Source organism: Mustela nigripes, chromosome 1, assembly GCF_022355385.1.
Source record: "Mustela nigripes isolate SB6536 chromosome 1, MUSNIG.SB6536, whole genome shotgun sequence".
NCBI classification, from domain to species: Eukaryota; Metazoa; Chordata; class Mammalia; order Carnivora; family Mustelidae; genus Mustela; species Mustela nigripes.
The window spans coordinates 205168337-205190974 of record NC_081557.1 but is presented as its reverse complement, the minus strand read 5'-3'; the positions used below and the strand labels follow the sequence as shown (position 1 = coordinate 205190974).

General features: G+C 55.8%; 1 protein-coding gene across 2 annotated transcripts in view; it reads right to left on the bottom strand.

The window, feature by feature from the left end:
• Positions 1-1457: 1457 nt before the first annotated feature.
• Positions 1458-22638, bottom strand: part of ACOX3 (acyl-CoA oxidase 3, pristanoyl) — a 38253-nt gene continuing 17072 nt past the window's right edge. For both annotated transcript variants that reach the window (XM_059380096.1, XM_059380104.1), the window contains exons 9-18: positions 21605-21787; positions 19776-19898; positions 18131-18251; positions 15525-15647; positions 15243-15356; positions 11656-11771; positions 7962-8136; positions 6513-6580; positions 4476-4562; positions 1458-2033 (exon numbers count right to left, since the gene is read on the bottom strand). In XM_059380096.1, coding sequence (XP_059236079.1) covers positions 1914-2033; positions 4476-4562; positions 6513-6580; positions 7962-8136; positions 11656-11771; positions 15243-15356; positions 15525-15647; positions 18131-18251; positions 19776-19898; positions 21605-21787 — 1230 coding nt within the window. In that variant the 3' untranslated portion in view covers positions 1458-1913. The remainder of the gene's footprint in view (positions 2034-4475; positions 4563-6512; positions 6581-7961; positions 8137-11655; positions 11772-15242; positions 15357-15524; positions 15648-18130; positions 18252-19775; positions 19899-21604; positions 21788-22638) is intronic.

Sequence of the window (22638 nt, the reverse complement as noted above, 5' to 3'; positions counted from 1 at the left end):
TCAAAGGGCAAAGCAGGAAAGGTTCTTAATTTTATATAAGATTTCAAATTCTATTTTAAACTTCATGTTAAATCAAAAAGAAAAAAATTAATACAATCAAAAGGCGAAGGATAAACAAAGAAAAGTGATAGATAATACATATGTCCCAGGTTTATTATTCTTAGTATATAAAGAGTATTTTTAAAATCAACAAAAATATTGTGACGCCTAAAGTCTCCATTAGGCAAAAAGCGATAAGTGGCAATCATCCTGAGCACATAGAGATAGCCCATAAATAGTTGGGAAGACATGTTCAGCCTCAGTAGGGAAGAGCATATCTGCCCAGGGAGCCCCAGACTGGACACCACTGGGAAGGGTAACAGAGCAAAAAGGCAGGTGCCTTCCTGGGAGGAGTGTGATAATGTGGAGACCTCTCAAGCAGCGGCCGTCTGTGGGCCAGGCCTGCGTTCTGTGCCTTCCTTGCTAGCCTGTGACAATGCTGACAAGGGCAGAGTGAAGCAGATTCTGTCGTTCATGCTGTTTCGTCATGGGCACCATCTGGCTCTGCCCGGCTCTCACCCTATGCTTGTCCATCAGGCTGTTTCACCTCTGACTTGGTGTTGGTATCACAAGCCCCGCCCCCAAGGCACTGGTCTGGGTGCCCCAGCTTCCAGGAGCTGACCCATGCACAGAGCTACTCCGGGCAGAAACTCTAAATCTCCATATCCCTCAGGAGGCTTGTTAAGCTTGTATGTCCATGCTGCTTGACACAAGAAGTGCCTAAGAAGTGCCCTTCAGCCTGAAAAAGGGTCTAGAGGATGGCCCCAGGCTCTGTTAGGAAAATCGCACACACAGGAAAATTGCACACATACGGGAGTACACAAGCACACAGAGGGCTTCAGGAATGGGGTGCCGCAGCACGCCACCAGAAGACGGGATGAGCTGTCCACTGGGCTCTGACCAGTGTGGACAAGACGGTCATCTTTCCGGCCTCAGAGCAGCATGGGTCAAAACCGGTATGAACCCAGGACAACCATGAACCCCCTTCTGTGACCTCTGGTCCCAAAGGAAATGATACGTAAGCAGTCATTATCACTCAAGAGTGGAGCTGTGACATTTTCCTCTTTGATGGTTTCTACATTCCTGAAATAGTGCCTGATGGCCATGTGCTGGCTTCACAAACGACATCAGAGGCCAGCAGGCCGGAGGGTGTGCTAGCTGCCGTCAGTTGTTCCCAAAGGACAGGCGTGACAATGCAAACAATTCCTCTGAAAACCGCCAAGCAGCACTAGGCATCCTGCCAAGAGCCTCTAACCAGAATGAAGGAACATGTATGCAGCCGGCAGCTCAGGGTCTTAAACTGACCAGACCTGTGTGATGCGTTTATTTTCTTTGGAAACGTTTCCTTGGTGGAAACCTGGATTTCCCCATAAAATAGATTTTCTTCTCCTTAGAAATCTCAAAGTACAGCATTCAGGTAAGCTTAAAATAGGATTTAATTCCATGATAAAGTCAAACCAGTTAACAAAGAATCAGATTGGCATTATTAAGCACTTAGTGAAGCAGAGCTTTGTAAGAAATCTCAGGAGGCGGAAGACCATTGGCCCAGAAATGCCCTGATTATGAGCACGCAGCCTCCTCTCGGGCATGTGAACACAGCATGTGCGATGTCCTCATTACCAAAAAAACAGACCATCAGGAGGAGAGGTGATCACATGGATTTTCTCTGCACACAGCAAATCTGGCAGAGGCGTCCTCCCGGCACCGTGTTGGGGAGCTGTCCCCGGGCGGTGGGGGGAGAGGCCAGTGCAGGACGAGTACGGGTATATTCAGAAAGCAGCGGTGTTTCCAGCATCATATGGAACTAGGATTTGAGGTCACCGTCTTTGCCAGCAGGATCAGCTCACTTAGATTCAGCTGAGTGTGTGATGCGACTATAGCTTTGGTTTCAAACTTCCCATGCTGGGCTTCCTGATGGAAAACTCCGCCCACCACGATGGCCTCTCCAGCACTTTGCTTTCCAGAAGGACAGCAGTCCAGAGGTTTTTATAGAGCTACAAGAAATAAGCACATACATGGGTAATAAACAAGATTCCTCACAGAGCCGAGGAGGGAGTTGCTGAGCCCCTCATACACACTTTTTGCTGAAAACACAGAAAATCCTCTTGTCACTTCTTAGAAAATTTTAAGATGATTTCATTTACATCAATCTTTTTTCCTCATGGAAAACAACTGGAAACATGTAATACTTTAAAACAATTTATGACGACAGCTTTGGATGCGTCCTTTCCTCTGGGGACTCTTGTAGGGGGAGGCCCACACGGGCTCCGCAGGTGAGCGCTGGCTGTCTGCTCTGAAGCGTGCCCTCTCCCTCAGCAGCTAGGCTGGCAGACCACCTCCTCCAGCAGCTCACACCAAACCCTTTCCACCGGGCTGCCCCGTGGGAAAAGCAGAGCAGCGTCTATATGGGCAGAAGGCCATGCGCATTGCTGGCGTTCTCCATCCGCCCCAAACGTGGCACACAGGCTGGCAGGTCTCCAGTCCACGGAGCGAGGGAAGGGGCCTCCTGTGTCCCTGGCTGGCCTTGACAAATTCAGCTTTTTTTTTTTTTTTCTTTTTTAAGTGGGCTCCACACCCACCATGGGGCTTGAACTCACAACCTGAGATCAAGACTCACACGCTCGACCACTGAGTCAGCCGGGCTCTCCTTACTTCGAAGAAGCCAGTGTCCCTGCGCCTGCTGAGTGCACTCCTGGGCCCCGCCAGGCACACTCAGGCCCACTTTCTTCACACAGGTTACATATTGCAATTTGGAGCCTGATGCTTCAGGGAATGGCCGTCTTAGCCTCTGGCATGTTCCCTTAAATTGCACTTCTCAACCAGCAGCGTCTGGTCAAACTGTGTGCTGTATATACCTTCCTGCCAGGCGGGGCCTCAGGAGTCCACGGTGGACTCCAGAGCCGGAAGGAGCCCGCAGCACAGGGACGGCCCCTGCGCACCAGCCACTGTCCTACCTGGAGTGGGGTTGTCTCTACAGGGCACACAAGGGGCCCAGTGAGTCAGCTGCCCTGGCTCCTTCTGTACCCGCTAACTCTCCCGGGGGCTCGGGGCCTCACATGACACTGTGTCCAGGTCCTCCTCATTGCCTGCCAACCTGCATCCTGGTCATGCCCCCATGGGCAGCTCAGCCCCCCTCCTGCAGCCTTACTGGCATGTCCTCCTGCGGGTGCTCACTGGGGCCCTGACCACACTGGGGACTGAGGTCCAGTCTCCTGTCTTCTCTCCAGGTGGTAGGTCTATACCCACATCCCGGCTCTGCTGCTTCCTGGCTGGGCAGCTGTGGGCAGGCCACCTGGCTTCCCTGGGTGTTGGGTTTCTCCGTGGCAAAGCATGTGTGTAACAGACACCGTGTGGGACGGGCCAGAGGACAGCAGGCCTCCAAGGATGATACTGTCCTCATGCCAGCCTGGAGACTTCTTCTGTCCTATCCACCCTAGGGCCCAGTACACCATCCCAAGCCCAAGTGTGGCCTGAGACTGGCCATGGTCGGGGTGCCTACCCCCTGCCCAGGAGAAGTCTGTTCCCCTGAGCATGCATGGAAGGCTCCTGTCCCCTCACATTCGGTCTCCAATGAAACACAGCTTGAGTGGAAAGTGGGTTTTTCCGCACAAAAACATGGCCTTGAACAGCCTGTAGGGGGTGCATTGCTGGGAGGAGCTGAGGACACAGCATGTAGGGACAAGGGCGGGCTCAGGAATGAGCACTGTAGGGTGAGATGGCAGGACAAAGTGGGGGCACCCGCCTCAGAGAAGAGCTGAGAGGCAGCCTTCTGCTTAGATGCAATGGATGGAAGTGCTCCAGGCAGAGCGAACAGCAGGTGCAAAGGTCCTGTGGTGGGAAAGCCTACTGTCATCAAAGAATAGAGGGGGACAGTGAGGCTGGAGTCCAGCAGGCAGGAGGAGCACAGCATAAAATGACCTTGGAGGTCAGGTCGCGTAGGCTAGGGGTGTGGGGATGAGGGACGTTGGTGGGAGGCTCAGCAGGGGGCAGTCTGACAAGATCACTTGAAGCAGTCATTCTGGATGGAGCATGGTGGGGCAAGGGAGATTGGGGAGCCAAGAGGGGGCTGCTGGAAGCAAAAACACCAGGGATGAGTGGTCAGTGGATGGAAAGAGTCAGGAGCCAGCACTGCGAGAGGTCAGGAAGACCCAGCGCTGGGAAGGGCCCCTGGGGTTTGTGAGAGCAGGGGGACGGCTGGAAGGCCCAGCACTCAGCATGGGCCTGTGCTGACCCCAGCACCCTGGGCCTGTGAGGGCGGGGCTGCCAGCCAACATCTGGAAGAAAGGTAGGCTGGGGTGCAGCTAACCCTCCCCAAACCAGCCCCCACTCCTGGCTGCTCCCTCTGCTGCTGCCTGAGAGCATCAACATCCCTGGCCCATGCCATCATCTCCACCCAGCAGTAACTGCCAGCAGCCCCTGGCCCTGGGGGGACTCACCTCGCCGTCGGCTCTGCCAATCGGTGAGTCTAGGACAAAGTCGGGAGGGGCGATCACGTCCACCAGGGCAACAGCATCGTCTTTCAGCTGTGGGAAAACAAAGTTCATTCTCTTGGCAACCCCCAGGAGTCTCCATGGCGACTGCCGAGAAACAGAGCATTGGCCATTTGTTGCTACAACCCGCTAGCAATGACCTGCTAGCAACGGTAACCCTAGCAGACGCATGTGAGGCTTGGTTACTAATGCATTATCTTCCCGCTGGCCTGCATCACAGACTCCCTCGGTGCGTGTCTGAATATTTTCTCCATGTTGCTAATCACTCACAACTTCCAGTGCGTTAACTGTTTCTCAAGGAGGGAGCTGCTTGTAAAAGCAGCTCAGCAGCTCACTAACGGGGCAAGCGTCCTCAGATTCGTGTGTGAATCCGCCTACTCCGGGCAGCTGCCATTCCAGCAGAGGAGAGCACGTCCAGAAAAAATGTGCCGGGGTGGTGTTTACAGGCATCTGGGAAAGCCGCGCTACGAGGACTGTTGGGTGCATGGTGGCTCGAGGATGTCCCCATTCCCTCGTGCAAGCAGTTCTCCAATAGGACACGTGAAATTTATGTAAGACTCCCAAGAACGTTCTTGAAATGCAAAAGGATTTTTTCTTAAAATAATTGTGATGCGGCCCCCGGGTGCACCAACTGGAGTCCTGGGGTGGGACAGTTTTGGCAACGCAGAGGGAAAGCAACTGGCCAGCCAGGACTAAGCCAGTCCATCCAAGAGAGGGGGGAGCACAGCTTGTGGTTTGGGTGCTGCTCGTGAGTGTACCTGGCCCCTTGCTCCGCAGCCACGTGCCCTCTGCCCCTTGGCTCCTGATGAACGAGTGCACCCACCTCAGATGTAACTGTCCGCAGAGCAAGGCCTTTGTCCAGATAGGGGCCGGCACACCTACCATGTGACAGCAGGAAATGGTCTGGCTCAGTGGCCACCTCTGCCGTGGTTGCACCAGTGCACCCACAGATAATGCACGAGTAAACTGCGGGATGAGCACCCCGCCCCCTCCACCTGTCTGGGCCAGAGCCCCTGGAATGGCAGCAAGGACCTGAGCCTCCCTGGTGGCGGATGGACAGGATATTTCAGCTATATGACTGTGTGTGTAAGCACCAGCCTGCCCAGGCCCCCAGCCACGAGGCACAGGTCCCCAGGGATGCAGCTGTTTGAGAGCAAGGGGAACACACCTAGGAAACCCTCCAGTCATGGGTTTGGACAGGAAGTACGCATGGCCGCACATGGGTGTGGCACTGTCATGGATGCACGCTGACCCAGAATGTCGGGAGACCAAGGGATGGCCACTGGCGAGCTGAGAATGGGGGAGGTTTAGAACCAATCAGGGGGCTGCCTGGAACCACATCGACTCTGAGCTCTGAGAGGGAGAAAGGAAGTGGCAGGTCGCTGGTCATTTGAGACATCTGATAAAATGATTTCCCACCATCGAGAGGAGAGATGACTCTGCTAAGGATGGTCACCCAGTCTGGCAGCACCAGGATGGGTGGCCTTTTAAGTGTAAGTGGGTGAAAATCAAAGACAAATACCCTCAGTCACATGGGCACATGTCCATGGCCAACAGCTGTGGGGGCTGCAGTGACCAATGGGATGGCACAGCTCTGGCCATGTCTGCCCCTGTAGAAAGGCTCCCTGGACAGAGCACCATGAGGGTGCAGAGTCGGGGTTTGGCCCACATGACCTTTCTGGGGACAAAGATGAAAGAATCCCCCACACAAGAAAAACACCATGAGATGAGTTTAAGCTGGAGGCTGAGAGAATTACCAGGGTGGCTGTGAAAAGTGTATTACAGAGTGTGGACTCTAAGATGATCCCTAAAAGTGACTCTTTGCCTAAGACCCCTGACATCGGCGTATTTTTCTGTCATCTCCCTGTTCTTGTTCAGCATTGCATAGACACATGTGTGTGCAAAGCAAAGATGTGTGTCACCCTGTAGCAGTTACACATAATGTGGGGGGATCGTGATGACACAAGAGTGATCACTGCTCACCTTTGAGCACAGTTCCAGGATGGCATTCTGGATCATTTTACCAGCTCGCTCACCAGAGAAATAGCCACCTGTAAGCACAGCACTGGTTACAATGGGGTCTGGTACCCTATGTCCACCTTAGCCCCCAGGTGCTTTGTATGAGCTCTCCCCACTGCAGGAACATGCTGGCCAGGGCCAGGTTCCCGTGCCCCTTTCCCATCACTGTGCATGTGCCAGGAGGCCACAGTCAGGCCAGGAGACATCCTCAACCACCACTACCCCCACCACCACCATCACCACCATCATCACCATTATCACCTCCACCACTGTTATCACCATTACCCCTACCTTCACCATCATCACCACCACCACCATCATCACCATCATCGCTATCATCATCACCATCACCATCATCATCACCATCATCATTTCCTCCACCATCACCACCATCATCACCACCACCACCATCATGACCATCATCATCACCACCATCACCATCATCACCACCATCACCATCATCACCATCACCATCATCACCATCATTATCACCATCACCATCACAACCACCATCACCTCCACCATCACACCACCACAGTAGGTTTGCCGTGGCATCTCATGGGGCCCAAGGCTGTGGCCTGAGCATTTGAGCGCACATTTGCTATAGAATCTTTTGTTGGATTTTTGTGAAGGAAACTGTCCATCCCTCAGAATTGTCACTTTTTAGTGCCCAGTCCCCTGTCTTGCACACTGCCACTCCCTAGGTTCGAAGCCTGCTCTTCCCTTGTAAATCTAGCCATTTGCTCTCACTGCCTCCACAGGGCAACACCATCCCTAAGCAGGGAGACTAGTTCTTGGCAAGGGGAGTAGGACAAATGATCTCACTTCTCAGAAAGCTGTGATAGACACACAGGATGTGAACAGATACACAGCCCGTCTATATCATTAGTGTGTTTGGGGGGAGATGAGGGAAAACAGTCTAAAGATGCTCCTTAGAAGGACAATAATGGAAACAGACTCAAGCTTATCACATTTTTCACCAATCTGCTGGGAATCAGCCCCCAAACCACCTCCTTCAGGAAGCCCTCCTGGGTCCTCAGGCTGGACCTTCCTGAGGGTGCCTCCTAGCAGCTTGGGCTTGTGTCTATCTGGGCCCCATGGGCTGGGAGGCATGGGCTTCAGCTTGCCATAGACCAGCTCCCTGCCTGACTAACGTGGGCCTCCTGGAAATATTCTCTGAACAGGAAATAGACTTCAAGGGGACCCTGGACGAAAGGCAAATGTTGTCCTGTCCTAACACCACTTTCCCTCCCATGGAATCTGGAATCCTCATCTGCCCCCAGGCTCCTCCAGCCCATGAGGAATGCTCAAGGAAAGCAGTGGAGGTAAGGATTCAGAAGGAAAGCCAGGCCTCCTAAAGAAGATGCGGCTGGGATCCAGGGCGGGATCAGGTGCCCTCCGCAGGGGCCTCACCTTGGTAGAGCAGGGCTGTGTGCTGGCTCAGGGACCACAGGGCGTAGAGGGCACTGAGGCGGCCCAGCACGGCCCGCAGCCCAGGCGGCACGTGGGGCTGGTGTGTGTACTCGTGGAACCGCCGCACCACAGTGAGCTCCAGGAATGCGAGGGCCAGGGGACGGCAGTAGTACACCTTAGAACAGAACACAACATGGAGCCACCAGCTCCTGTGAGCCAACAGCCAGGGCCGCAGTTCCAGCCTGGGGCAGGGGGCAGGGGCAGAAACCATCAGGAACACAGACCAAGGTGGGCGCTCCAGCGCAAGGCCCCGGGCGGGACAATGACACCAAGGGAAGCCAGGCACGAAGGGGGCAGGGCATGAGAATTGCCTGTGCGCAAACATCAGGAGAAGGCCAGCACCGAGAGAAGGCCAAGGCCAGCATGTGTGCGCTCCATGACCTGGGAAAGCCTGATGACTGCTCTCAGCTTGGCCCCACCCAACACGCCCAGGGACAACCATGCCAGGCCCTGCCGCAGGAGGTGTGAGGGCACACTGCAGTCCTCTCCTGCACTGCACGCACAGTGATGGTGCTCCACGAGCCCCCGGCCACTCCAGGCATGGCTGCACTCCTCCCCAGGCCATGGAGGAAACCTGTCTTCTGTCCCACTCATGTATCCACCCGAAGCCAGGGCGGCTCCCTGCAGCTCTGACGCGTACCGTTCCCAGCCAGCCTACATTTCCAGGAGTTTTGATGCCCGCTGTTTGTGGGAGCAGGAGGTCACGGCAGGTCCTCTGGTCCCAGTGTTTCCTTTCTCACCTGCTCCTCCAGATCCCATTGAGTATCAGCAGCTTCATTAGGTTTTCTTCTGTCTCTACCGTGTCATTTTACTGGATTTGTTCTAATGAGAAGAGTGCGCGTGGGGCCTGACCTGCACTGATGAGCTGTCCCGTGGCGCGTCCCAGAGCTATGACTACACCTGCCCCTGGCTGGCGTCTCTGGTTGTCAGAACTCAGGGGTGCGATGGACATCTTTGTGGGCAGAGGTGGGGTACTGCTGAGCAGCAAACAGCGTACAGGACGCATGGATGGGTCTGGGTGGAGCCTCTGGACAGAGCCAAGGCTCCGCCAGGCAGGGACAGACAGTGAGGCCACAGACCTATCTTTAGGCTCCTGCGGAGTCCGCTGACCCTCCAGTGCCAAGATGTTAACCTGTCCCCTTGGGGGATCTAATGTGGCCTGGGGTCAGTTGTCTGCAGCTGCAGCAAACCTGGGACTGCTGCTTGTGGAGTGCGAGCGCTCAAGGGCAGGGCAGTCACAAGCGGAGAGCCCCAAGGGCCAGCCCCTACTCCCAGCTCCTTCCCCTCCCATGAGCCTCCACCCCCATGAAGCCCTAAACCATCAGATGCAGCTATTGGGTCCTGCTGTGCTCTAATTCCTGAGGATATCTGCACGTCAGTAAATCATCGACACTCCAGGCAGAAAACGAACTCCTCAGTGCCCATGTTCAGACCTCAGTTCACGGAAGAGGACCAGGCCCCAGGGATGGCACTGGGTTCCAGGCCGGCCCCAGCACAGCTGAGCTGGGTGACCCCAGGCATCTCTCTTGGCCCTGATTGCCCGATCCATCAGAGAAGACAGCAGGAAATGACCCACGTCAGGAGACCCAGGTGCGGTGAGGGGAGGAGAACACGGCACATCTGCCTTCCGAGGTTGACAGCTCTGGACAGGGAGTACGGGGCTCTGGGGGTTCGGGGCCCCACCGTTCACCTTATTACACATTCTTCCTTTGAACATGGGAGGGTACTACTCAGCCAAAAGAGGCAATAAACACATCTCTCTTCTTTTTAAAGAACTTACTGTGTGTGGCCCGCTTGCAGGAGGCACAGAGCAAGGGGCAGCTGTTCCAGGGGTGGGGGGAGGGGATAGGGATAAATGCCCCGCCCCCACCAAGTGAGAGTCCGCTCGCTCCATATTTCCACGCAAGCAGCCACTGACTGCTCCAGAGGACACAGCAGCTCATGCCCCCACGACCTGCCAGACACCATCCTTCCCCCACATGTCCCCGGGATATGCTCAGCAGCTGCTGTGCCAGTGGCTGGTTCCCTGGCCAGGGACTCTTCTCCGCCGGGACACCCTGCTCATCCTGCTGCACATGCTTCCCCAGTCTGCAGCCCATCACCTGACTTTGTTTACAGAAATGAGGAGCGTTTACACAGTCACATCTGACTACTTTCTATCTTTTACAGCTTCTGATTTCCCATCTCAAGAAGGCACGTCCCACACCGAGGCTACCCACACATTCTCTGAGTATTTCCTCTTGTGCCTGGGGTTGCTGCTCAGGGCACCGTATGGGAAGAGGCTGTGTTCTCCCAGGGCACACATGAGCATCCAACCCAGGCCATGAGAGCTGACCTAGGGCTGGCTCTTAGCGGGCTCCAAGATCCAGATCCCAGCTCAGCTGGCCTCTCCTGTCCTTTCCTGTTGAGCGGCATACTGAATGCGCTGCCACAGTGGGCTTTAACAGAGGTCTAAAGGGGAATTATTTCTAAAACAGCTGAGCCCCTGCCTGAGGTCCGTCATCAGGGCTCTGGGCATGGGCCAGCTGGCAGGGGTGCAGAAGGACAGCACCAAGACCCACAGCCACCTCCAGGCAGCTCTCCAGGATTTGGATGCAGTGGGAATGGGAGCCTCTTGTGCCCTCCATTTCTTTGGGGCCTTGGCTTGTGACTCCAGGGGGCCCTCCGTTTCTACTCCCTAACAGGCAGGGAATGGGGTGACATGGGACAAGCTAATCCACTCCCATCAGTGTCCAAGGGACTAAGGCTACAGCGGCCCCAGCCATTCTGGAAGATCATTACCATACTCCCTACTTTGGTTACCATAGCACTGAAATCAAGTTTACTGACCGGGCCTCCTGCTGAATTCCTGTAAGGCCTGGGTTCGAGTTCTCAATCCAGGCCTTTCCAGTCAAGATGGGTCAGGTGTGTCTAGCAGGTCCCAGGAGACGCCACTGGCTTCGCTCCTGGCCACATCTACCCCAGTGCTGAGGCCGCCCATCACAGCATAATAGGAGGGCTAGAGTTCATTCAGGGGAGATGGGCAGACGTGGATGCTGAGTTCTCAGAGGGCATGAGACGAGCCTCACAAAACCAGGCCGCGGAGAAGGAACACCACCAGTTCTAGAAACTTATGTTTCCTTTATCCGTGCTCTCCCAAGCAACAGCCATCACTCCAGATAGACAGGATATATGGGTCACCAGAGCCCAGATCCAGATGACAGGAGGCATCTTAGAGTGGGCTGCGTTTCCACAGTGGGTTCAGCCCTGTCTAAGCCTGACAACCAAAGCCATCCTGGGGCCATTCCCACCCAGGCTCCCTGAGAAGGGTGGTAATGTCCTGAGAGAGCCAAGTGTGAGTCACCGAGCAGCCACTGGTCGGCTGGGAGGGACCAGGGCTGGGGTCCCATGGCCCAGTGTCCCCAGTCCCACCGTGACGGCTCTGGCAGCGTCCAGATGCCACCAGACACTCTGAACACAACACCCACCATCCATTAAGGTCCTTGCAGCTCACCAAGGCACAGGGTGGCCACGGTCCTAAGGTCACAGGGGCCAGAGGGCTTGGCTGCTACCACCACGACAGGCGGCTCACCGAGGCCGTGGCAGCACAGGAATTCCAAGCGAATTAAAAAAGCAATTTTCAAAACAGATATACCTGACTGTTGTTTCTTGCTTCAAAGTCATTGCTTCCTGATCTTTTCTCCTGCATTAATTTCTGATGACTCTCACGGAGCAGGTAACAAACCAACCACTCGTACGCCGCCAGGGGGACTTGAAAACAAGAAACAGAAAAATGACAGTAACAATGAAGCACCCGCAGCCTGTGAGCACTCCCCCAGGACGGGCAGCTTGAGAGCATGGGGCCATTTTGGGGAAGAGCCTGTGAGACACAGACGTGGAGGCACCCGGAAGGCACCCCATGTTCTGCACTATTGCGGTACCCAGAGGCCAGGGGGCCGCAGAGCCAGCTTTGGGGAGAGTGCCTTGTTTGGGAGAGTTGCTGGTTCTGGCTGGTGCTCACGTGTTCGTCTGCTGGGACATGGTGCGCCCCCTCAGTGTCACTACGGATTCCCACATGCCCCAGGGGTCACTGCCATAGCATTCCAGTGGTCCCTAGACCTGCCGCTCCTGCCCCACCTCCCAGTCCTGGGGTTCCTGGGCCTCATCCATGTCCGCAGAGCACCAGACTCCATAAATGACACCTGAACTCACAGCGTCCTCCTACCTCTTCACCCTGATGCCCAGGTGCTTCAGGGAGCCCCTCAAGGCTGGCCAGCCCCCTCCAACCACCTCCCCAGCCTTCTATCCTGCCCCTCTCCTTCCCAGGCTGCCCCCACCCGGGGCCCATTTTCTGGGTGATCTCCCCCTCTAAAGCAGAGCTCTTCAACCTTGGTGTGCCCAAAAAACAAGGCGGGGACGACTGGCCCCAGCTCCCTGGCTGGCACGGCCCAGGTCTGGGTGTTGCCTGCTGTCTGTCTGTGTTCCCACACCCTCACACTCCTGTGTGGCTAGATGTCCCCACACGACCTCCTCCAAAGGTGCAAGACCTGCCATGGAGCTGACTGCCAGGGAAACAGCTAAGCTCTCCCTGTGTGTGTCGTGCCTGCGGGGGTGCTCCGAGTGGTGGCCCCCTTAGCACCTGGCGGCCAGCCTCTGGTACCTGGCAGCCAGCCCCTGGCAAGAGTGAACCACAGCCCAGGCCCTACTAGGCTCCACATGGGGCTGACCACATCCCCACCTCCATGTACTACAGGGGAAACTGAGGCTCAGAAAGGTTCACTATCGAGCCCTAGGTCATGCCGACTTCAGAGCCTAAGTTCCCCAGGGAACAGGATGCGACTTGAGCCCACTACACTGTACACGCACATAGCTGTCAGCACCACACATGGTGAACCACAATCGTTGACTGTTTTTGCAAATCAGCCAGCTTGAGGAAAACAAACGGGCCTCATGTTGCCAAGTGACAGTACGGATCTCAAACACACAGGAACATCTGTGAGGCCCATCCTCAGCACGCACGCTTGAGTGAGAATTGAAGGAAACCCAGAGATAGCCAAAGACAGGGACCATGCCCCCCGCTCCCTCCCCAGATAAACGATTTGTCCCCTGAATGAAAACCCTCAGACCTTCCCAACAGGCCTATGCGCGGTACTGAGAGCTGCCATCTCTGGTCCCACAGAGTGCGAGGCTTGTAAAGATTTCACATCGTCCTTACGGCAGATCCCATGGGTAGAGGCCAGGGCTGACACATGGGCTCGGAGGACCACAGGCCCCAGAGACGAGGAGCCAGTCCCGTGCCACCAGTTCCTTCATCCGCGTGGACAGTGACGTAGGCATTCAGTGTCATTTGCACTGCTGGAGTTCTTATTCCATTTTTTTTCCCTTCAGAAGATGTTTTCACTTTGTTGGATCTTGCAAAAACCAGGGCACTCACAGGAAAAACAGATGACGCAGCCTGGCCTGTGTCCTGTGGCCACCACACAGATGGGGTCCACGTGCATAGTGTCCACAAGGGAGGCGCCAGAGCAGAGCACCCCACGTGGCCAGGAGCTGCCAGATGGTTTGTTTGTTCTTTGGTTTGGAGCAGGTAATGGTTTTAGGGGGAAAAATGCTGGTTAGATTGATGGTATGAGAAGCATGAGCTCATTTTCTAGTGTTTTCTGCAGCAACGGTTGGTTGGGGTGCTCTGAAACCATCTGAAATAGACCTTCAGGTGGGTCCCACGTCCCATGGGCACTTGACAAAGGCTGGAGAGGACCTGTCAGGGGGCTGTCATTGGGAAAACTGTGACAGACTGTGGTGACCACCAAGAAAGCAAGCACTTGTGGGCAGAAGCTTCCTGGATGAAGATAATGATGGAGGAAGCAGCTGGGACATCAGCCCTGCCTGAGTTCTAGTCTTGCTCCGACCGCTGGTGCCACCTGGCCAGATGGGAGCAGGGTATGTGGCTGGGCGGAGAGTGAGGCGGGTGCCCTTGGCACCCACAGCAGGTGACACTGGGAAGCCACGGGCTCTAGGCCCCCAGACCCCAGGGGACACTGGCTCTGTGGTCTCCTGATCCAGACCAGCTGCCCCCCTCCCATGCCAAAGGTGTTCAGAGGAACAAGGGACATCCTTGTGGTGCCTTCCATGATGGAGAAGAGGGTGCGGGTTGTTGAGTGTACCACGGCGGCCAGTGGATCCTGAGCATGGATGCAGAGCTCAGCACAGTGCAAAGCACCCCACGATGTGAGTTCCTATGTCCCCACGAGAGCCTGAAAGAGTGGATGCGGCTCTTCCCGGGTGCAGCCAGCAGGCTGGGGTGGGGAGGGGGCACCCCCTCACTCTCCCGGTGGGGCCCACACTGGCAGGTCCTTGGGGGGCTCCGTACAAGGGAGGCTCCTGCCTGGCCCACTGGGACATGTGCCCACAGGGGCAGTCTCCAGGGGGTATGGAAACCCACGTGAAGCACATGCCCTCGGGGCTCACGGGTCAGATGGCAGTGAGATGAGTGATGTTCCAGCTGTGGCTGCAGGGGCTCAGGGGAGGTGAGGGTGCAGGCTTGGGGCAGGAGCAGAGGGAGAGGACCCCCGGATGGGACCGGCACCTGAGCGAGCCCCATCCCCCCCAAGCTGCCCCACCCAGGTCCTGGCAGCACTAGCCCCCCTCCTCCACTGCTGCTGCCCCATCCGGGGTACCCTCTTCTCCTGTGTCCCTCTGTTCCCAGAGCAGCCGGAGTGGCCTTTTCTCCAAAATAACATTCAAGAGTGAATCAAAACAATGAACACACAGACCCAAGTAAGTGAGCGGCTCTCTTGCTCTGAGTCAAGGGCTTCCCATGCCCTGGATTACAGGGGCACTCAACAATCATGGCCAAGCACGATAAGCACAGAGCCTTGTGCTGACTGCTGCTGAGCTGAGCCTCTCAGGGCTGAGAAGGGTGAATGTGCCACGGGCCAGGGGCCACAGAAGTGAGGCCAGCGAGGCTAGCATGTGCAAAGGCCCTGAGTGGGAGGACCTCGGGTTCTTGTGAAGACAGCTCAGTTTCAGGAGCAGCCGGCAGGCTGGAGACCAGCCGCCCAGTGAGGCAGGGACAGGACACAGAGCCCCTCCCTCTCCATCCTTGGGGAGAGTCGACGCCTAACTCAGCACCACACCCAGGAGGGGGGGTCTGGATGAATGCAGGGCCCACCACGGCCCACCTTGCTGCACAGCAGGCAGGGGGATCGCGGCAGGAGGCAAACGGGGAGACGATATGCTCACCTGCAGAGTCCAAGCAGCTGTCGACGCTCGGGCATGTGAACCTCCGACCAAGGATATCGGGGTAGGCTTCCAGAAAGTCCACTGTCCTCAGAGGGCTCTCGATGCGAGCACCACCTGCGAGCACATCAGGCCCTGGAGTGACCACCCACCCCACCATGCTGGGTGCCCCCGACGCCGGTCAGTCATGCTTCAGAACGCAGGTCCTCCTGCAGACACAGGGACCGCCTCATGGGGCCAGCGTGTGCGGGCCGACCACTCTCCCATGAGTGCGGGGGGCCTCACCTTGGATGTGGCGAGCCAGCAGGCTGAGCAGGTAGCTGCTGGTCTGCTGTAGCAGGACGTTGTTGTCCCCTTCGTACGTGCAGTTAGGGTCATTGTCATTCCGGAGGTCACCCAGCCGGTTCACTACAAGGAAGCCGTGCACCTCGTCACTTCCAGTGCATGTAGGGGCAGGACCCACGCCACTCCCCGGGAGCCCCAGCACCGAGACACAGGACTCCCAGGCTGCCCAGCACCACCCACGCCTCCTGCAGCTGTTCTTCCCAGCCACTGACCCCATGGCGCTGGCAAGCAGGAACACTGAGAAACGCCCCGTGTCACCCGCATGTCCCTCTTCCCTGTGGACACCAAGCTTCACACGGTCAAACACCAGATCCCAGGCATGGGGGTCACTGACGCGTGCTGCAGGGCACCTGCCTACCCTGTGGCGAGTTCATCTTTTCACACAAGAAATTTCATATATCTCGGGCACCTGGGTGGTGCCATTGGTCGAGTGTTGGACCCTGGATTTTGGCTCAGGACACGATCTCAGGCTTTGAGATCTAGCCCCACCTCGGGCTCCATGCTCAGAACTGAATCTGCTTGGGTTTGTCTCTCCTTCTCCCTCTGCCCCTCCTGCTTCTGTGTGCTCTCTCTCAAAACAAATAATCTTTAAAAAATTTTTAAATAGGGCGCCTGGGTGGCTCAGTGGGTTAAGCCGCTGCCTTTGGCTCGGGTCATGATCCCGGGGTCATGGGATCGAGTCCCGCATCGGGCTCCTTGCTCGGCGGGGAACCTGCTTCTCTCACTGCCTCTGCCTGCCTCTCTGCCTGCTTGTGTGTACTTGCTTGCTCTCGCTCTCTCTCTCTCTCTGGCAAATAAATAAAACCTTTAAAAAAATACATAAAAAATTTAAAAATGAAAAATAAATTTTTCAAATATCTCAAGAGAACTCTCCGTTCTTTTGTCTCTCCTACCAGTGAAGGGCCCTGATTCCTTCAAATTTTTTATAAGGTATGCCTTCTAGAACCTCTTATCTGGGTCTCCTTCCTCTGGTGAAGAATGTTCTCCACATGGGAGGCTGGGTGGGACAGGATGAGCCAGGAGTTAGAGGAGTGGGAGTCCCAGGCTCACACTGCTGAGAGCACAGTCCGAGAGGGTGTGAGACATCCTGCAGCAGCCCTGGGGCTTGTGGTCACCTGGGACATGCTGATCATTTCCACCCCCCGACCCACTGCTCCCTGCCACAGACCAGTCTACTGAAGCAACCAGGCATGACTACTAAGGAACAGGTCACAGTTGATATTAAACCCAGACCAGCCCATCACATCTACCCCACTGAGCCCAGCCTTGCTGGTTTCAGCCCAGCGTTTGTACTCACAACACCTGACTCGGTTGTTTATGTCCTCTGGGGGGCTGCCCGACTCCATTCTGTATTCTAGTCAAAGCCCAACAAAGCGAACTATTTATTGCGTCTCTCTGAGCTGTGACAACAAACAGAAAGTATGGAACGTTGCACAGAGGATGAGATATGTAAGCAACTTGGACGCAGGCATGGTCACCCGCTGGTCCGTGGGTAATGGGGAGGCACCACGTGGTGGGAGCCAAGGAGCCACTCCTGGCCCTGACATGACAAGCACCTGGGGCAGGTCCTTGCTGAAAACACATAATTGTCCACAGACCATCACCGAGATGATCAAAGTTGGCAAGAGCCTAAAATGCTTGTGGGGTCATTAGCCGAAAGCAAGGTTTCTGCCAATTTCGTTGTTTGGAACGCATGTGTTGGTCTGCTTGGACTAATTAGATTTTACCAATTATTGAACACTCGCACACAGGATGTTTGCAAATAACAGCGGCAACTACAATAATACTAAACGCTTCAACAATAACCGCCAACAGAAGTCACTGGCCACCTGCCACACTTCTACCACCGCAGGGAGCACTTAACGCGCACTCACTCATGTGACCACATTGGGAACAATCATTGTTATGCACCACAATTGTCCCCAGGCTACAGGCAAGGAAACTGAGGCCAAGTGAGGCTGGCTAACTAGCCGGGCTGTGCAGCCAGCGGGTGGCAGAGAAGGACTTGGTCGCAGGCCCTCAGCTGCTCACTCTCTTAACCACACACCAGCTGCCCAAACAAGGGCCACTGCCAAAGCAAACCGTCTTTTTCTAAGTTGAAGAATTTTTCGGCGGGACAAAGCTTGGTGCCGGATTAATGCCAAGTCATTAAGCAAAGAGTGACAACAAAAACGCAAAGATTCAGATAATCGACGTTCCACTGGGGGGCTGGCGGGCTCCGTCACACAGCCTCCCCACCACCCGTTACCCCAGAAGGAGACCGAGAACAGGAGGCAGCAGTGAGTGGAAGCCTTTGTCTAGGGCAGGGGGGTGGCAAAGCTGCTTTGGGAAAGGCCAGCCAGGGAACATTTTAGGCTTGACAAAGACGACTTGACCCTGCGTGTCATGCGAACACGGCCACAGAAAATTCACGAACAGGTGATTAGGTGTGGTTACACTCTGATAAAACTTTATTCACAAAAACCGGCGATTGCCGACTTTGGCTGGCAGGTGGTAGCCAAAAGCAGGGCTGAGGACTGAAAACCATCACACACTTCAAAACCTACCAGCCAGATAGCCATGTCCTCCACATGCCTCCCGGCATTCCTGAATTCCCCGCTGGGCGGTCCATGAGGCCAGTGGCTTGCCCGCCGACGCCAAGGCGTGGATCTCACGTCCGAGCTCGGCCTTGGGAGAGGAAATCCAACAAGAACAGGTGAAAAGAGGCTCCAACACTGGAGGTCAGAGGTCACTTCAGCCCTAGCGTCAAAGTCTTGTGTCCCCTGCAGTCCAATCTAAGACACCTGACAGTTGCAGGAGAAAGAAAGAAACCCAATTTTAGCTTCAAAAGGGGGGGGTTCATCTCAGAGTGGACACACTGGCGTACAGATGGTTTCACAGCCGTGGAAACAGATGGACCAGAGCTCTGTGCAGCAAATAAACTCCAGGGGCGTGAGGATGATCGCAGGCATAGAGCGCGAAACATAAACATTTCAACTCCGTGTAGGGGACGCTTCTGAACCTGAAACCAGGCAGAATCTGATGGCAGAAAGAAAAGCAAGAAATCAAACAGGAGGTGGAGACAGGGCTCCCTCTCTGAGGATGGGGGCGGGCGGGGACAAGCTCGCAGGAGACTGTGCAGGGGATGATGATTTGCAGTCGACTCTGTAAGGCTATCCTTGGCCAGTGTCTCTGGGCCTTATGGATGTTACAGATACCCTTCTGCTTCCACCGAACGTTTAACAGAAAGAATTTAGAGAACGAGACAAACACACGCCTGCTAAAGAAGACGATCCCTTCTACCAGTATTTTCAACATGAAATAAGGGCCACTTTTAGGTCCTGGCATGCCTCCGTGAAACCGCAGAGTTTCAGAGAGAATAAAGCATGCTTACGCTTTATAACGTTATTAACAGGAGAATGAGTCCAGTGTCAGCTGGCAAAGGTCTCGGTGACTCATGCTGGGGAAAAACATATTTAATCCCTGATTCCCGAGGACCCGTGTGTTGCCGAGCAGCGCAGCCTACTGGCTGTCTCCACACCCCCCAGCACCCCCTGACTTCCTGGGTGTTTGTGCTGAATATTCCAAAACGTGCTAATGCAATCCAGGCTTTCTAGGGGATTGTATGTAACATCAATCTGCAGTATTTCAAGTCTGTTTTCAAACACGTTCCTCGTGATTCCCATTTTGCTCACGCCCAGGAGGCAACTGAGGGGCCACGAAAAGGCAGCTGCAAACTGTTTACACAGAGATCTGCCAAGGATGACTGTCGAAGCTGAGCCCCATGGACGCTCACTTGCGGCACAAATCCTTGGTGGTCAGTTCGAATCCCATCAGCTGGATTCAGGCCTTGACAGGGTTGTTTACGGAAGGATCAGAACCATGAAATCCACTGAGGGGCCGGTAATGAGAATTTGGTAAAGTCATCGCGTTCCCGAAAGGAGAAGGACAGCTGGACCCGCGGCCCGGAGTGGAGTCATGTTGGCACATCCTTGCTACCCGGGAACACGGACAGCACCCCAATTGCCCAGATCACGGCAAGGATTCTGGGAGGCCCAGGCAGGCGGCCACAACTCGGGGGGCATCTCAGAACCCCAGAGGGCTGCCACGGATGGACAGATGTTTTGAAAGACAGGCTGAGGGCTGTGCTGTTCGGCCTTCGTAAGAGTTAGGAACAGTAAAGCCCACAGAGAAAAGAGCACGGGAGCTCACCTGCCTGGCACTGTGGTCAGTCCCCGCGAGGCCTTGCTGCAGTTCTGCCAGGTCCAGGAAGAGCAATTTCGAGAAGTGGTCCAAGGCGTAGATGGCGGCCAGATAGGGAAGCAAGCGCCACTGCTACAATCAACAAGACACTCGTGTTAACATGTCACACGTCCTCACAGGGAGCCCCCCTCCCGCACCCCTCCTGATAACCAACCCCACGTTAACATATCACACATCCTTGCTGGGAGCCTCCTTCCAATACCCCTCCTGATGGCCAATGGCGATGAGGCCCAGAGGAGAGACCAGGGGCAACAGGTCGGGAACAGGACCTTGCAGTTGCAGCCACGCTTACCAGGAAGGCCCCCCCACTGGCTGGTGTGCTTCCAACCCAGCTGGTCCCTCCCTACCTGCCCACAGCCTTGCCCAGTCTTGCCCACAGGTGCGACCCCTGGGCACCGTGCTCCCCATCTCAGCACACGGTGACTGGAGCAGGGACTCTCAGCCCATCTGCAGCTATGGAAACCAGCCCCCTGTGCTGATAGTTCATGCTTTGTGGACCTACCAGGGATCAAGCGATCCCTTTCCAGCCAGATGGGGAAACTGAGGCTCACAGGGAGCTAGAAGTCCCCCCAAGGCAGGGAGGGGGGTCTGTTGCACGCACACCGCTGCATGGATGGAAGGGGGATAGAGGAAAAAGCAAGAAAGGACCTGGGAAGCTGTCACCACCACCATTGACATGGCCACCATCTATTCCTTACTGAGTGCCGAGACCCAGACACCCCGCCAGCTGCTTCCCATGGACTAACGTATTTATTCCTCACAAGCAGCCCAGAAGGAAGTGTGAGCAACTCTAATTTATTAATAAGAGAGCCAGAACTCAGGACACAGAGAGGCTCAGTACCCTGCCCGAGGGCACACAGATAGTAGTGGGGAGCGGGGTGAGGAGCCCAAGCCTGTGGCTCGAGCAGGCTCTCCGACCGCTGACCACCCTCAACATCCAGACAGTCAGGGGCACTGAGCTCACAGAGGCCATGGGACCCGCGCTGGAGGGGATGACGTGTGCCCAGTCATGACCCCGATATTCTACTTCTCCTCTTTTATTTATTATTAAAACCGGCTCACAGCCATGGTAAGAAATGTTAGAAGAAGCTGGGACTCTATTACGATTCCCTCCAGCTCTCACTTGAATGCACCTGTGCTTACACAGAACTTGGCCCAAGACTGGGTCAGACTTGCTGCTGAACTCAGACAGGAACCCCCTCAAGGGAATGGCAACCCCAGCCCACTGGGAGAAAGCCAAACATGTGAGGAGGGGTGAAGGCTGGGCGTCCTGGAGCCCAGGTATACAAGAAAGGGGTGAAGGCCGGGTGTGTGAGGAAGGCCTGTGAGGAAGTCATGAGGCCGAGGAGAGGAGTTACTGTGAAGGCCCAGATGTGTGAAGAAATTTGAAGGCCAAGCATGTAAAGGAGTGAGAAGGCCCAGCATGTGTGGAAGAAAGTGTCAGGACGTCTCAGAGCTCAGGCAGCGTGAGGGCCAGGCGTGGGGTGAAACGCTGGTAACCCACCAGCACCCTGAGCACCCCCAGGATACAATTTATCTCCCTCTGCCAGGAGCCAAGCCGCTTTTTGGTATTCCTGACCAGGTCCCCCCCTTGGCCATCCCAGGGGGCCTGTCCCCTGACAACGGGCAGGACAAGGGCCCCTCCTGCTCCCCTGAGTGACATCACTAGGAATAGCCTGGAGGCCCAGCTGCTGTGGCCGATTATTCCCATGAGGGTCCCGTCCCGGGAATGTTGCGAGTGACCTGGGAGTGCAGCCCCAGACGTGCCAAACCCGTACCTGCATCTGATACTCGAGCACCGGGACTTCCTCCCCATCTGTGGGCCCAAACTGACAGCGGGTGGCTGAGAAACGGAGCGCGATGGAGACAGCCAACTTTAAGTTCACAATGGACATGCCCACAATGGTGACCCGGCCGAAGGACAAGGTGCCCAGGGACGCCCCGAAACGCTGTTTGTCGTCCTATGGGAAGAAGGCACGTGGTGAAGGCCACCGGGTGGCCTGGCGGCCTCGGGGACAGACTCATGGGGCCATGAAGCCAGGTGACTCCCACAGTGGCCACAGAGCTCACCTGCCTGGACCAGCCCCGGTGCACCCCCAACCCAGAATTCCAGGCCAGGGCTGCCATGCCACGGGGCCTGAGTCACAGACGGCGATGGCAGGAGCCCCTGGGGGGCAGGCTCTGCTACAGAGGCATGGGCCCTGGATGAAGGGGACCAAGCCGCATGAGTCCACTCCGGGCCCCAGTCCGAGGGGCTGCTGCTGGTGCCAACGTCCTATTCCCGTGACCCCCATTCCCCTGGAATGCCTCCCCTCCAGGGAGGACAACCTTGCTGAGGACAGTGACGGTCAAGGTCTGTGTTCTCTTACGATGGACCTCACATGTACCTGGGTGACTCTCCGGCCGCCGGCCTCAGGGCCCCAGGCATGATTTTCCATGGCAGCAGTGGCCTGGGTGCTACCAGCCTGAACTCACCCAGCCATCCTGACCTTCCTCACCTGTTGCTGCCTCTCCTGCCTTCACTTCTTTTATTATCTGGGGTTTTCTTCCCAAGTTACATGCCCTTGCAAATGCCGGCAAATGCAGAGAACAGTTGGGATATCCCCACAAGGGCACAATGGTTTGTGATAGCATCACTAGGGAAATCAGAAGGCTCGGGGAGCCCCCCGCCCCAGGAGAGTCTGAGCCGCACCCCCTCTCTGGAAGGTCTCAGAAGTTTCTCTGTGAAATGTTTCCATTTCTCTGCAGCGTGCTCCATGGCCCCCCATCGGGTCTTTCCTCCCTTTGTGAGACGCTCCCCATCTCTGCTGCT